Raw genomic sequence first — 14,588 nt, forward strand, 5'->3', positions numbered from 1 at the left:
CGTCGGACAAAAGGCTGAGGTGGCAATCCGCATTGCATTGACTAGGCGATGACGCGGTGCTAACTATGTTGATTGAGACCGATTAAGGCTCATCAAATCTCGAGTGTCCATCTAAGATCGTATGGCCACGATCAAATAAGCGAGCTGAAACAGGATGTTCTAATCTTGACCGCTATCGAAAGATTGGATGACAGAGATCATGCCTACTCAGATCGAGTAACAGATGATGCTAGCGACGATCTTTCGGGGTGGCGACTTCATCAGAGATGGCAAAAACCTTGTCGTGGTGCTCGAGCTTCGATGGTGAGCGGCAGAAGATGGTCCTAGGGTGTCGACAAACTCGTTTATGGGCTCGGTTGGCGTCAGGGTGGTCTCCAAGAGCTTGGCGATGGTGAAGTGCTACGGCGGTAGCTCGAGCTCGTTGGTGAGGCTCTCAGCGGCGTTCGGCTACAAAAAGTTGTGCAAAAGATTGCGGAGGGCTTTGTGGTGCTTAAGAAAGGGTCTCAGGTGGGGAATTTATAGTCCAGGGGTGGATTTGAGGCGAACTAGTGTTAGGCGCGGTGGATTGGAATCAAGCGATGATTTCCATGTATTGAGCTCCAAATCCTTCGCGTGATCAATCTCTTGCCTTACTTCAAGATCAAGGGTTTCTATCCGAGCAGTGTTGGGTGATCTCCTTCCTTCCCTGGGTGTTGATTTGGCGGGGTTGTTAGATTGCTACAGTGCAGAAGAATGGAAGGGGATTGGTGGAGGAACATCGCTGACGTGTGCGTTAGGCTCGGTGCGAGAGAGAGGAAGGCGAGTGTGGGTGCGGAGATGGGTCGGGATGGCATCGACCCAACAGGAGAGGGAAGTGGAGGTGGGTCATACTTCAGTTGAGAGAAGAAAATGTCGTGGGCCGGGTGGTGGAAAGAAACTAAGAAGCCAAGAAGGGGGTTCGGGGTGGGCTGGGGAAAGAGAGGAGAGGGAGAGGGTCGAGAAAGGGAGAGTTTCGGCATGAGAGGAGGTTTTAATTTTTTTCTTTTCTGATTTCCCTAATTCCTTTTTATTTTTCTTTTCTTTTCTTTTGTTTTGTAATATTTAATTATTTCTCATATACTTACTAATTTATTTAATTTCTATATTTAGTAGATCATTTGAGGAAAGCTTATTTATCATTTAATTATTTTTTAGAGAATTTTGCATTATGGAATTTCTAGGAATTTTGGGTTGTTACACGAGACACAGTACAACGTTCAGACTTCAGATCACATAGCACAACATAGAGCCACGTTTGTGACCTTTGCTAGCGTCTCAACGAGTCATTAGAGGTCTTCCAGAACCAGTCGCCAAAGTAATATATTGTAAAGACACATAAATTTCACAAGCAAACTCAATATCATCCATAGGAATTGCCTTGCTCTCGCGCATAGAGCAAGACTTAAACGGTGATGGGTTATCCGCACCTATGTATTCTGGCTCGATGTATGTATATAATCTTAAAGAAGCGTGTTTATTTATTCGTATGTAGTGTTTTAGATTGGTTCGACGGATGCAAATATACGTCAACAGCATGGTCCGAAAGATAAGCTCAATTCAAGCTTCTCTTCACAATCCGACCTAACGAATGTAGGCTACTGTATTCATAAATATAGGCGAACTATCTGTATCAGAAAATCACTTTCATACGAGTAACCAATTAGAATCTCAGCTCTCGGATCCACTTATGTTACCTAAGATTTAGTCAACCAAACAAAAATTCAGCTCAGTTTGTCTAGACATATACAACTAAACACTTTTATTTTCAATCAACATGACTCCGCTTAACCTGTTTCTCCTCAGCTTGCGTATACGATTTATACAAGCAACCAATACAAAGTTCATCCCGCATTGCGGGGTAGAGAGCCTCACAAGTGATCCCAGGGTGTGATTGGTTGCCTACATAGGTTTAGCTCGAATGGATCATATATACAGACTAAGCGGAGTTATATTTTGTGATACTGAACAATGAGTTTGTCTGTATGAGTGGATGTAGAGCCTATATTCGCTCGGTTAGGCTATGAGGGAACGAATCTAGCTTCCCTCCTAACCTCTTAGACTGTAGGCATATATTTGCATCTACTCAATCAGGCTGAAACAATATATGCGAGCGATCAACACGCTTCTCTTCAAGATTATATGCACCTGTCAAGCTAAGTTGCCCAAATAGGTATAATAAAATACTCTTTTTCTCATATTTATTGAGATAACTAATCACGCCTTGAGTCAAAGTCTCAGTAAGTCAGCAGTGTTTATCGGAAACCGGTCACCCAAATTACTCCCTATAACCCTCCTTAACTTTTGGCTTCTCTTCGAGATTATATGCATTTGTCAAACTAAGTTGCCCAAATAGATATAATGAAATACTCTTTTTCTCATATTTATTGAGACAACTAATCACAGTCAACGTCTCAGTAAGTCAGCAGTGTTTATCGGAAACCGGTCGCCCAAATTACTCCTATACCCATCCCTACAAGCCTCCTTGACTTTTGGTAGCCTGCTTCGGCAAGCTCGCTACGAGGCAACGAAGCAAAATTTTAATAATTTTGATTGCTGAATCGCACTAACAACGGACTAGTTGCATCATGAAGTAAGTGATGTTACACGTGCTTCTAAATTTCAGAAGCAAACTCTGGTCTATGGATAGGAATTGCCTTACTCACGTGCACGGTACAAGACGTGGTAAAAGGCATAGATCCTCGTAGACAACTCAGAGTATATTTGATTTTTTTTCTGTTAGTTTTGTTTGGCAAGGTTAGATAAGACAAACTTTATTAGATGAAGAGAGCCAATTTTACTCTCTCAAAAGCGAAGAATTATGACCCAAATTCAAACTAAAAAAACCAAATCTTGCTTATCCTTTGGCCTTATTTGCTAAGCGATGATGGGTAAATGAACCAAATATACCCTCAGGGCATGTTTGGTTGGGCTGATACTTTTTTAAAAGCATATTCTGTCTTATGGTATTGAGAAGTTGCTTCTGTCTGATGGTTTTGGAGAAGCTAATATATTGTTTAGTTACTCTATCTGACTAATGACTTTTAAGCTGAATAGAGTATGCAATATCTGTAATATCTCTAGTTGTATAGAGTGAATTAATGTATTAGTTTTAGTAAATTATTTTAGTAAATGTTATTAATATTTACTAACTATATTAGTGATGGTTTTAGTTTAGAGTGAACGTATTTGTTTCTGTAAATTGTTTTATTTACTGTTGTTAATATTTAAGAGGATAAATAATATATAAGGTGTTTGTACATGTATTTGGTATCATTGGAACATATAAATAGTTGATAATTTATATACTATAATTTTTTAAAATATTTGTGAGTCCTAAAATATATCAAGTAGGTAACAACTATTGTTTGCTTCATGAAAACAATTCATATCAAAGATCCATACATGATACAAGTTAAATGGTTCAACTAAAAAAATAGCAAATCCACATCTTCTGTTCAGTTACACAGAAAACTAATTCATCTATGAACAAGTGAGTTTCTAAACTTGTCATATCACATCTTTGAACCTATTCATTTGGCTGGTTGGATCACAGAACATACACATTCATATAAAAAAATTCTAAGAACCATACAAGTAGAGCATACACAAAGCCATAGATAATATTCAGATAACATAAAATATTAGTATGTCAGTACACATATCTTCCTTTGATTTTGTCCACCATCTCAGTATAAATATTAGAAACAAATTCCTCACTTATACCACATTGTCCTTCTGTGAATAACAAAGTTTCAGAGACAAGTATTTAGTGCAGCAAGTACCACTCCCCTTCTCTTTTGTAGCACATCTCCATTTAATTTCTCACTACTGTCAAATCATGTACCAGCCAAATGAAGTGTATGATGCAACTACAAATATTAGACTTTAATGTTTAGGCAGATTGAGCTAAACAACATTTTTTGACTAGCTATCTTTTATTTTTTTGAACCTTAATAATCTTCAGAAATGATCTGTTACGAGCTAAACAAGAATGTTTCTTACCATTATCCTTTATTTTTCTACAACATTAATAATCTTTAGGAAAAAAAAGGCTCATGACAAGGCCCATATATTGGTTTGTGCTGCAAAAATGCAAAAATCCTCATAACATTCTTGAAAACCTATGCTCAAGCAGTTGATGTACAGAATCGAGCAATCAAGGATCTCATTGAGTAGCTGCACTACATACTGATTTCATGTATGCAACCATCAATTTCAATAATCTATCACCAACTGAACCACTAGCATAGGGCAGCAATAATAATGTTGTAAAAGTAGAGAGGTTTTGGGGTTTGAGATTGGAGCACTTATCTATCAACCAGGAAGTCGTAATTGGTACTGGAGGATCAACAGAGATGCTAGAAAGTGTAGCAGCAACCCTCATTGCTTAAGTGGGAAGGAGGCTTGGAGAGTGGAGATGTGTTTGGGCAAAGAGGGATGGGTGGAGAAAGGAGGAGGCATGATGACCCGGCTGCCGTTGAGGTGATGGATGCCGACAATGTGGTTTGGGATGTGAAGGAGTGAGCATGTGATGAACATGCTTAGATCTGCACTTAACTAGCTCGAATTCGCACTCAAAACGAGTGGGGGGGGGGGGGGGGAGCGCTCGATAGAGCGGTATAATCAAGCGATGAGTTAAGCGGCATGCGGGGGTGGCGGCGATGGGAAAACCTTAATCACCTGAGGTCGCGAGGTTCGTTCCCCAAAAGTCACGTTTCATCGCGAGAGAGGTGGATAACACCGGTTCAAAGTATTTATGAGATAACATTTACGGGTAAATATGTCCGAACCAAGAGCATTCTCGTTTCGTCTACCGCAAAAACTGAAAAGCTTATCTAAGCTTGTTTCTCATTTTTATACAGAATTGGATATTCGAAAGACTAGCCTATTAAATGATCTGTTTAGTTGGGCTTGCGGCTATAAGCGAGAGCTGGAAATAAAGCCCAACGAACGGTTCCTCGGTCGTCTCAGCGAGTGGCAACCGCGTCATTTCCCACCCCTGTTTTTAGGAATCATTCCCGGATACGATACCCCCGCAAAAGCCAGGCCCCCCAAAAAGCGAGACGACGCTAGCGAGGTAACTGAGGGAGAGGAAGCGGAGGAGGAGGGCGCCACCGGTTTCAAGCAGGCTTTAGGCGACGCGGCGGCAGCGGTGGTGAAGGATTCGACTCCGGTCCCCGCGCTTTTGCTCTCCTCGGCCGGCTGCGCCGCGCGAACCCGGGCTGATCCGATCGGTTCGGCGGCACGGCACGACTCGGCCATGTCGACCAAGAGGTAATTCGCTTCCGTTCAAATTCGATCCCTACCTACCTATTCTGCGCGGGCTGGGTCGAGATTTGTGACGATGCTGCTGAGCTCTGGATTGATGCGGATTGAGCGTCGTCAGGGGCCCTAGTGTTGGTGGTCAGAGCAGACAAGTTTTGCTTGGATTTTTAGTGCGAAAGGTTTGGGGATTGGGTTCGTCGGTTGAGTATTGGAGGCCAGCTTTGAGCGGGAGCGCTGCTTGTCTCTTGGCAGCAGTACGCAGAGACGGATAGCTAATAGATACATGGTTGGATTAATGCGGGGTTCTAGCTCTAGGGAGTCTCCTGAGCATGTAGATTGGTCTCCGCTTAGCCTGTAAATTGGTTGTACTTCAATTGGTTTGAGTTCGCCAAGCTGCTGATGGGCTGAATGGGGGAGATGATGCTCATTTGATTTGGCTTTTGATGCGATTATCTTGTGGTCTGCAGGTTAAGTGATGATGTTGGTTTTTGGTCTGATGCCTTTGTTTTCCAGCAATTGGTAGTAAATATATTATAGGATGGTGCATGACTTTATGTGGTTCTGTATATTATCTTTCTGCGTAAGCTAAATCCACTGGATTGATTCTAAATGTGTTGCATGTGTTTTTTGTTTGGTTCTATAAAAGAGAGGTCATGCTTCGGGTGAAGTGTCTGGATTTCACTAGATTGGGCTCAATTTTTTGAAAATAATGACAGTGATGTATCTTGTCAACAGTAGTGGCGATTCTTCTATTAAATGTGCTAAAAGTGGTTAACAGAAAAAGTTGCAGCTAAAATTAAAAGTTTAATGCAATGCAACTAGTATTATGATTATGTAATTGTGTAAGTAGGGCATCTTTTACTGTGATGATAATTTCATTTTGAACCATGCATTCATAGTCTGTATCAGAGTATTTCTCCTGAAATCCACTTCTCTTGTCCTGGTATGTCAAACTTATTGCTGTTAGCCGTATAAAAGGTCAGAAATATATGAAGAAGTGTTAAAGAAAGAAAGATATACAACTCCTTCAGATTGTTCACTCAAATGGGCTACCTAAGCATCAACCCTTCCTACAACTTTATAATTTTCATTTCATTTACTAGATGAGAGCAATATTGTGTCAGAACAAGGTTCTGTAAACCCATTATTTTGTTGCATTCAAATTGTTTTCTGCCTTAGATGAAACCAGCAAATTTGGTAGTTTGCTTACAGTTTTTTTTTTGTTTGCTTACAGTTTTTTTTTGTTTGTTTGTTTTGTCACTGATCCATCAGAGTTCTTTGCAAGTTCTTCATGCATGGAGCTTGCTTGAAAGGAGAATACTGTGAGTTCTCCCATGACTGGAATGACCAAGCAAATAATGTAATATATTAGATAACTTTTGATGCAGTTTAGTCCCATATCCAGATTTACAATTTATATCCCCTAATGTTTCTTACTGTGATAAATTTTCTGCTTAGGTTTGCACATTTTACCAGAAAGGTGCATGCTCATATGGTAGCCGTTGCAGATACGACCATGTCAAAGTTTCTTGTAACACCACAGTGCTGCCCCCACCACCATCATCAAGTACTGCAAGACGAGTTGCATCTACTTCTCTTCAACTTTTAAGTTCCGACGCTCCTCACATGGGACACCAAACAGATTCAAGCAACCAAAGACAGCAGATATCTATGGGTATGCTGACACAATCTGCTAGTAAGCCTGCATGGGGAAATGATTTTCAACATGGCACTATTTCGGAAGATGCAATTGACTGGTCATCCTATCGAACTGTGCAAAACCAGACATCAATGAAACCTAGTGATCAGCCTATTTGTTCTTTTGCTGCTGCTGGTAATTGCCCCTATGGGGAAGGGTGCCTTCAGATGCATGGAGATTTGTGCAGAACCTGTGGGAAAATGTGCTTGCATCCGTATCGTCCTGATGAGAGGGAGGAACATATCAAGTTATGTGAGAAAAACAACAAACGCCTTGAAGCTTTGAAACGCAGCCAAGAGATTGAATGTAGTGTCTGCTTGGACCGTGTGCTCTCGAAGCCTACTGCTGCAGAAAGAAAGTTTGGACTCTTATCTGAATGTGACCATCCTTTCTGTGTTGGATGCATTAGAAACTGGCGTAGCAATTCTCCTGCATCTGGTATGGATGTGAACTCAGCACTGCGGGCTTGTCCAATATGTCGGAAACTTTCGTACTATGTCATTCCAAGTGTTATTTGGTACTTCTCAAAGGAAGATAAACAAGAGATCATTGAAAGCTACAAATCCAAGCTCAAGTACGACTTATTTCCATATGTCGTTGCTTCTTGTAGCATGCCCTTTATGTGATCTCTGCCTTGACTTTTAAAATCAAAATAGAATGTTACAGATATTTCAAACATTCATAGTTACACATACATTATCATTACTCAGTTGGGCGACTCATTCCAGCAATATACTAGAAGATGGCATCTAAGATGTTTCATGAGAAGCAATTTAAGATGAATACTATTATTCACCTTTTTTCTTAATTAATTTCTTACTATCTAATTTACAAATATAACGTTGCAGGTCTATTGATTGCAAGTACTTCGATTTTGGGACTGGATCTTGTCCCTTCGGGACAAGCTGTTTCTACAGGGTAGGAATACTATCTTTTACATGCTATCAATGTGTGAATTGAATGCCTCTGGAGTTCTCTCAACCAAAATTTCATTGGCTACCGAGAGTTAAAGAGCCCAGTACCAGACAGGTTCCTGGCTAACTATCCACAGTAAATGGTCTAGTAGTAGACAAAAGCCTGGCTGGAAACTTCTCCTTGTTCAGTTGCTTCCCAACTAAGAAGTATGTTTCAATTTCCTAAACAGTTTAATATTGTGTGTTCCCAATAAGCATACCTCAGATTGCATCAGTTAGAAGCCCTTGAGTCGTAAACTGGCTGGGTCTGGCATGTTTTGTTCCTGGTGGTAGGCGCCTGGTTACTGCAGTGTCTGGGACCATGGTTGCTCCTTTTATTGTTTCCTTTGTTAAGCTAGTTGAGCACTTTAGAGCAGGGATGGCTTAGAAGGCATTGGATCAAATTAATTTAGTCTCCTGTATGTCTTTGTCAGAAGTTCCTTTTTAATTTCAACTAATGTCTTTCAAAAGTTGCTAAAAATGCGATGGCTTGTCCAAAATTTGTTTGATATAGACATAATTTAGCTGACTCAAGAAAGCATTTTTTTATTGTGTCAATGACTCTTTAGATAGATTTTGACAGTGAGACAAATTTCTGCTAAATTTTATGTTTATCCTTAATTCCTTATCGTTTCAGTTAGATTTTCAAGGTATGTATCATCATGATAAGAACTGTGGTTCGTGATAATTTTTGAAGATGATAGTCTTGACATCAATGCAGATTTATATTAGTTCAATATGATTCAAATTTCTTGGCAATATACATTGTAAGTGTTGTGATCGTGATCGCAACACAGTGAATAGTGCCGTAACGGTTGATGAACTGTTCATCTCCTTTTTACATTAGGTGAGTGGGTGTATTTATAGGCATACCTCCACCACTCTTGTCAACATTACATTCTTACCCTTTATCCATAGGAATATTCTGGCTAACACTAGAGAATATCCTGGAATATCTTTCCGATGTCATGACTTGGGTACGTCTATATATATATACCTCCTTGTGGAAATTCTTTTCGTTCACCCCATTGTTAGCCCTCTCCTTGGTGTTGTGCATACCCTTCAGGTGAGGTGTTCCTTGCCTCTTCTTGGTATTTCGTTTCTTGCCCCCTTCGGGATATGACGAAGCCCAAGCTTCAGCACGCTAGTGCCACGGCTCCATCAATGCCATACTTCGGTAGTTTGGTGTTAGTCGGTGCACCGAAGGGCATATTAAGTCTCTAGCGGAGGAGCGTTGGATCCGTGATGTGGGTGATGCTCGGTTGCCTTAGCTTGAGGAGATGACACTGTAGCCACGCGATGGCGAGGTCGTCCCATTCCTTGAGTTTTTCTCCGCCGGCCTGCGCTTCCATTGGATCGCCATGTTGGCTGGTGTTTTGAATCGGTATGAGCTGCAGATCCAGCAGCTGATGCCAAATGCCATCGTTCGGCTCTCGGTGTTCGTGTGGATTTGGCGTTTGCAGGGCCAAAAGCCTACCTCTGCTGCTTTTGCGTTCTTGCACTACGCGCACTACTAGCCGAAGAAGCTGGTGTTGAATGGGGAGGAGTATGCGGCATCATATGGCAGCGTTGTCTTGTGCCCTTTTGCAAGGTTGCTGGTTCTTGCGAAGGCTCAACGGAACCGGTGGGGTAACGACTAGGATGATTTCTAATTCTATCATAAGGTTCCCCACGGTTTGAAGATGGCTTTAGATAAGAAGGAAATCGGATTCCAAAGGAGGCCACTGGTGGACTTGACAGATGACGTCAACGCGTAGCTTAAGACCATTGCACTAGTTGTGAAGCATCTTGGCTTTCGTGACCTCGTTGAGGAGTATTGCGCAGCCAATATTAGTCCACTCTCCTTCGGCTGGAAGTTCGAAGTGGAGCCTAAGGAATCTTCGAGCGAACTTGAAGCCTTTAAAATAAGTCTCGAGGGGGTGCCGGGTAAGTGTCCTCATGCGTTCGATATCCCCCCCCCCCCGCCCCTTTGCAAGATGCTTTGATTGCTTACCTTTTAGTGTAGAGAGCATTGAGGACGTCGAGGCCGAGGCTCTGCTCAGGCCGTATACATAGGCCGAGCACGAAGAACTGATCACGAGGGTAAAAGGTGGATCGATGAACCGCGCCATGGACAACATATCCTTGCCCTATGGGCCTCGCACTCCACCCCCCTGGGTCACACGAAGGCGGAAAGTTGTTGACGGCACCACTGATGAGCTTGGATCACGCAATGAGCCAGGACTGAAGAAACAACGAGTTATACCCATCGCTGAAGGACATGGTGATAGCCGTGGTGGCCTGTCCACGAAGTTGGCCGATGATGGGGATGTGGCGACAACCTCGTCCGCTCCCAGAGCTTTCAACAAGTCTCCTATCGCCACGATGCCTATTACTTCTGTGGCTCCCCCTTCACGCAAGGGTGCTCGTGCATTCCACGATGTGTACAACAAAATCTTTGATTCCGGTTCAAGGGGCGATGATGAGGAAGATATTGGAGAGGAGGGTGTTGTGAACTCTCCCTCTGTTGCGGCCCCAGAAGGCTCTATTGTGCCCCAGATGGCTCTGCCTCAGATCCTGAAGGATCTTTTGATCGTGGTGATGATACCCACGCATTTATTTGATCTGTGTATTATGCCTTATGTTATATTATATTTGTTCATCAGAGAATGCCTCTTCATGCCGTGCCTCTTCGTCGAAACTGGGTGTTGTGATCGTGATTGCAACACAGTGAACAGTGTCGTAATTGTTGATGTAATAACTGTTCATCTCCCTTTTACATTAGGTGAGTGGGGTATTTATAGGCATACCTCAACCACTCCTGTCGTCATTACATCCTTACCCTTTATCCATAGGAATATTCCAGCTAACACTAGGGAATATCTTGGAATATCTCAGAGGTATTATGGTCATTGTCTATCTACATTGCCCTAAGCAACCAAATCTTGACATGTACCTTTTAGGGACTCGCACTGGACCCTTCGTCAGGCTTAGAAGCGATCTCCCTTTAGCCATTTTATTATCGGGTTCCAGTTAACATGCGGGTTCCTCTTTAGGTTAGCCTTCGCTCCATCACCGAAGGTCCTTGTGCTGCCTTCCTTTGTCCTTAGGGCTTCGCTGGACCCTTCGTCCTTCGGGCTTCGTTGCACCCCTTTGGCCTTAGGGCTTCGTTGCACCCGTTTGACCTCAGGGCTTTGTTGCACTCTTCGAGCTTCGGGCTTCGCCTCCGAGCTTCGTTCCTTGGGTTTACTACGCATTCTCGAGCCTAACTCCTTCAGATCATAAAGGAAATTATCCCTACTTGATGTTAGTCTCTCTATTTCGGTTTTTGAGATTTGACCATTCTGGCCGAAGTCAACGAACGGGGGCCCACACGATACCATTCCCCAAACAATAAGGTTAATAGTTTATTCAAATTCAAATTTGTAGGGGACAATTCTTATTTCAGTGGAGTGTATTGCTGACTGTTAGATGTTTTGGATAGCTGTTTTAAGGGACAGAACACTTGATTTCTTGCTAATTTTTTCCCTATATATATCACATCGGTACTAGTTTTAATGATACATCATGATGTCAGGTAGCCAAATCTTCCCATAATACTTGTTGGACATCGAACTCACTCTTTGTAACCTGCATGTTTTCCAGCATGCCTACAGAGATGGACGCCTGGAAGAGGTTGTACTGCGACATCTTGATGCTGACGATGGAAGTACAGTAATTGGCAAAAATATTAGGTATTTGTTCTCTCCTCTATCAGGCTTCTATACGCTCCTGTACATTTCACCTCGGCTTATCCTGTCTTACTTTCCTGTTTGCCTTCCAGGCTGTCGGATTTCCTCAGTCAGTTGCATCTTTAGGGACCAGCAGCTGTACATATATCAAATGTAAGGTCTACTTTTGGTAAACAGTCCACATTATTATTCTTGTTCTGGCCAAATAAGTCATGCAATGCATGTCTACAAATACCATTTTATTTGCTGATGTAGGAAATAAAATAATAGTACTGTGTAACTATTGATCAATTCCTAACTACAATTAGATATAGGTGTATTGTTCTGCAATCACTATTCCTGGCACATGCTCTCTGTTAATCAATATATGAATAGTCTTGCATCCACTTTTCTATTTTTCTCACAGTTTCATTCTTCCAAAATCATTTCTTTCATCATTTGACCAAGTGAAATGAAACATTTGCAACCAGGCATTCTGGGATATCGCTGTCCAACAATTATTTTCAATATTCTGAAGAGCAGTTTAACTTGAGGCATCTTGGAAAACTACAGCTTTGTCTCCATTTAGTGGTGGTTGCTTTGCCACCAGTTGAACAAAGGCAATCCTTGTTTGCTAGTAAATTTGCCATTTCTTCTTTTGCGCTGCATAAATTCACTGGCATGATCTTTTACTTCAGCTACATGCCTGACATTGACACCCCCTTGAATGCAGAAAATTTGAAGTTCTCTGGGGACCTGGAAGACACCTGGATGACCTTATAAAAGACACTGTTGACCCGAGGATGGTGGAAAAGAAATCCTGTCGCTATTGAGCTCGAACATCCAAACAGAACTAAAATTATTTAAAAACTTTGCTCTATGTGTCTTGTGTCGATTGCTGGTCTTCTGGGCTACCAGTAATTTAGTAGAACATTTCTTGGCCGTCGAGCAAAAGGCAGGTGTGTAAAATACTTCCTTTCACTCGATGCTCTTTCAGTATCTAGGAAGGGTCCCGCACCAACAGGTCAAGTGAGGTCATTTAGTTGTATTACTATCATACGGGTAAAAAAGAGAGCAAATGAAACACAATGATCATTGTACTGCAGCAGTGTTGAAGGTGAGTGGTACTTTCTTCGGTTCTTCCCTGTTGAGGAAGGGCCTCGCTGTAGCAGGTCAACTGAACTCATTTGGTGGTACAATTTAATTATACGAGAGAAATACAAATGAATGGAGACATGTTCATTATACCCCATTGGGTTTGAGTTAACTGACCAAACTATTTGTATTTCTGCTTGACAACAGCAACATCTGGAGGTTTAGGTCATCACTTAGGGGGACATCTTCAAGCTGAAAGCGCATTCAAATTCTGGAGCTTAACCTTTTATTTTTGTTTGAAACAGCATCTGTTTGCCATCAAACAGATGCTTTATTTGTTGCTAATGTCTATTTGGTGTTTGTGTTTGCACGTTAGACTAAGGTCTATTTAGTGCTTCATTTGGTCCAATATAACAATGTTGCTTCGAACAAGGCCAAATTGTGGAAATAGAGCGTCAGGACGATTTATGGGTTTTATCGAAACATTATGTGCACATACGGGGTTGCTAATCAACTAAAGTGGAGATTGCTTCGAAAATGGTGTAATCCACAGAAGGTACACCAGATAACTTATTTGAATGGGACTCAGGTTGATGTAATGTTAGAGGACAGTTGTTGTTGCCGCGTAGGTTTAGATGTGAAAGACTTGCATATCAGTTACCGTGCCTCTGACGTTCACCTAAGAGAATCGGTTCCGAAGGCTTCATGGCTTTTTCCCTAGTCCTGAATAGGTTCCGAAGGCTTCATGGCTTTTCCCTAGTCCTTTTAGCATTTTAACGTTAAGTGGTGCTGTGCTAGTTGTGTCTTCTTTTTTATGTCACAAGTCGAATGCCTACTACGTGTTAAAAATCATATTACTTTGTACTCTAAAAAAATCATATTACTCAGGAGATGAAATCGAAGCATCATGATCCACAGCGTCGGCTTTGCTGTGCTCTGTCGAACTCCATCCAGGCTCCCGTAGGTATGACCTTTGCCACTACGCATGTTTAGACCATGTCGCTCTTCTCAACTCCGTCCCCCTCTCGACTCTTGCAACTGATCTGAACACTCTTTTTGCATAAGAATACAATTGGTGTCACCAAAAACATCTAATTCGCGCGCGCCAGCGAGTTAACCAGCGGAGATTCTCATCCTCGATCTCCAATTATCGCTTCCCATGATCTGCTTTCTAGCAAGGTTTTGCAAGAACATAGGGTAACAAGAAACAACACTGGATTAGTACCCCCCAAAAAATGCTTTCAATGGACTTTCAGAAGTTTTCAACTGGATGCAATCCCCACTGCATATGAATTACGAGTATTTGTATGGCTTGTGTGCATTATTTGACTATCGAAAACATTTTCCGCCTATCATATTGTTCTTTAGTTAAAACAAGATGAAGTAGGACAGTCTTTTGTTGAAATATAACATCTAGTTTCTTGTGTGTCTAGATTTTTTTATTTTTTTGGTATGATTGGCTCGAATTAGGTCGTGCAATAGATCAAAGCATACAGAACAATTCGCAATCTTTTCACATTAAGTGAACAAAAAAGGTCCACGGACAAGCAGAAATGAGAAGAACAAGACCTTTGGATATTTTGCATATAAGGAACCACAAACCGAATATCCTGCATATAAAGGGGACGACAAGATCGTCCAGATTTATTCATATAAATGAAGAGTATAGTACAAGTATATGGTACAAAAAGAATGACGAATAACACCAAGGCCTCGCACCACTACCTACGATCACTGATCTCTCGAAGAAAAGCTATGTATGTGTAAGCGCCGATCCAAAGCCGCAGACGTCTATTGCACCAGGGCTGCCGCGAGCAGGGACACTAGCGCGGAGGACACCAGGGCCACGACGGAAGCCGGCGCGGCTGC

The 14,588-nt window shown here is 41.9% G+C and overlaps 1 protein-coding gene across 2 annotated transcripts; it reads left to right on the forward strand.

Moving 5' to 3' along the window:
• Window positions 1-4,980: 4,980 nt before the first annotated feature.
• Window positions 4,981-12,869, forward strand: LOC133930371 (E3 ubiquitin-protein ligase makorin-like). 2 transcript variants are annotated; one of them, XM_062377005.1, is made up of 7 exons: window positions 4,981-5,292; window positions 6,556-6,643; window positions 6,742-7,556; window positions 7,831-7,900; window positions 11,560-11,648; window positions 11,738-11,798; window positions 12,358-12,869. In XM_062377005.1, the coding sequence occupies exons 1-6, from the start codon at window positions 5,279-5,281 to the stop codon at window positions 11,769-11,771; spliced, it is 1,110 nt and encodes a 369-aa protein (XP_062232989.1). In that variant the 5' UTR covers window positions 4,981-5,278; the 3' UTR covers window positions 11,772-11,798; window positions 12,358-12,869. The 2 variants fall into 2 exon arrangements, with proteins under 2 accessions (XP_062232989.1, XP_062232990.1); XM_062377006.1 differs by lacking the exon at window positions 12,358-12,869 and adding an exon at window positions 12,116-12,244.
• Window positions 12,870-14,588: the final 1,719 nt, after the last annotated feature.

This window comes from Phragmites australis, chromosome 10 (genome assembly GCF_958298935.1).
Source record: "Phragmites australis chromosome 10, lpPhrAust1.1, whole genome shotgun sequence".
In the NCBI taxonomy this organism is placed as follows: Eukaryota; Viridiplantae; Streptophyta; class Magnoliopsida; order Poales; family Poaceae; genus Phragmites; species Phragmites australis.

What these genes read in the sequence shown, in the direction of transcription:
- LOC133930371 (XM_062377005.1), top strand. An exon ending in AGCTACAAATCCAAGCTCAA is followed by an intron (nt 7,557 to 7,830) that starts GTACGACTTATT and finishes ATAACGTTGCAG; the next exon opens with GTCTATTGATTGCAAGTACT. An exon ending in GTAATTGGCAAAAATATTAG is followed by an intron (nt 11,649 to 11,737) that starts GTATTTGTTCTC and finishes TTTGCCTTCCAG; the next exon opens with GCTGTCGGATTTCCTCAGTC.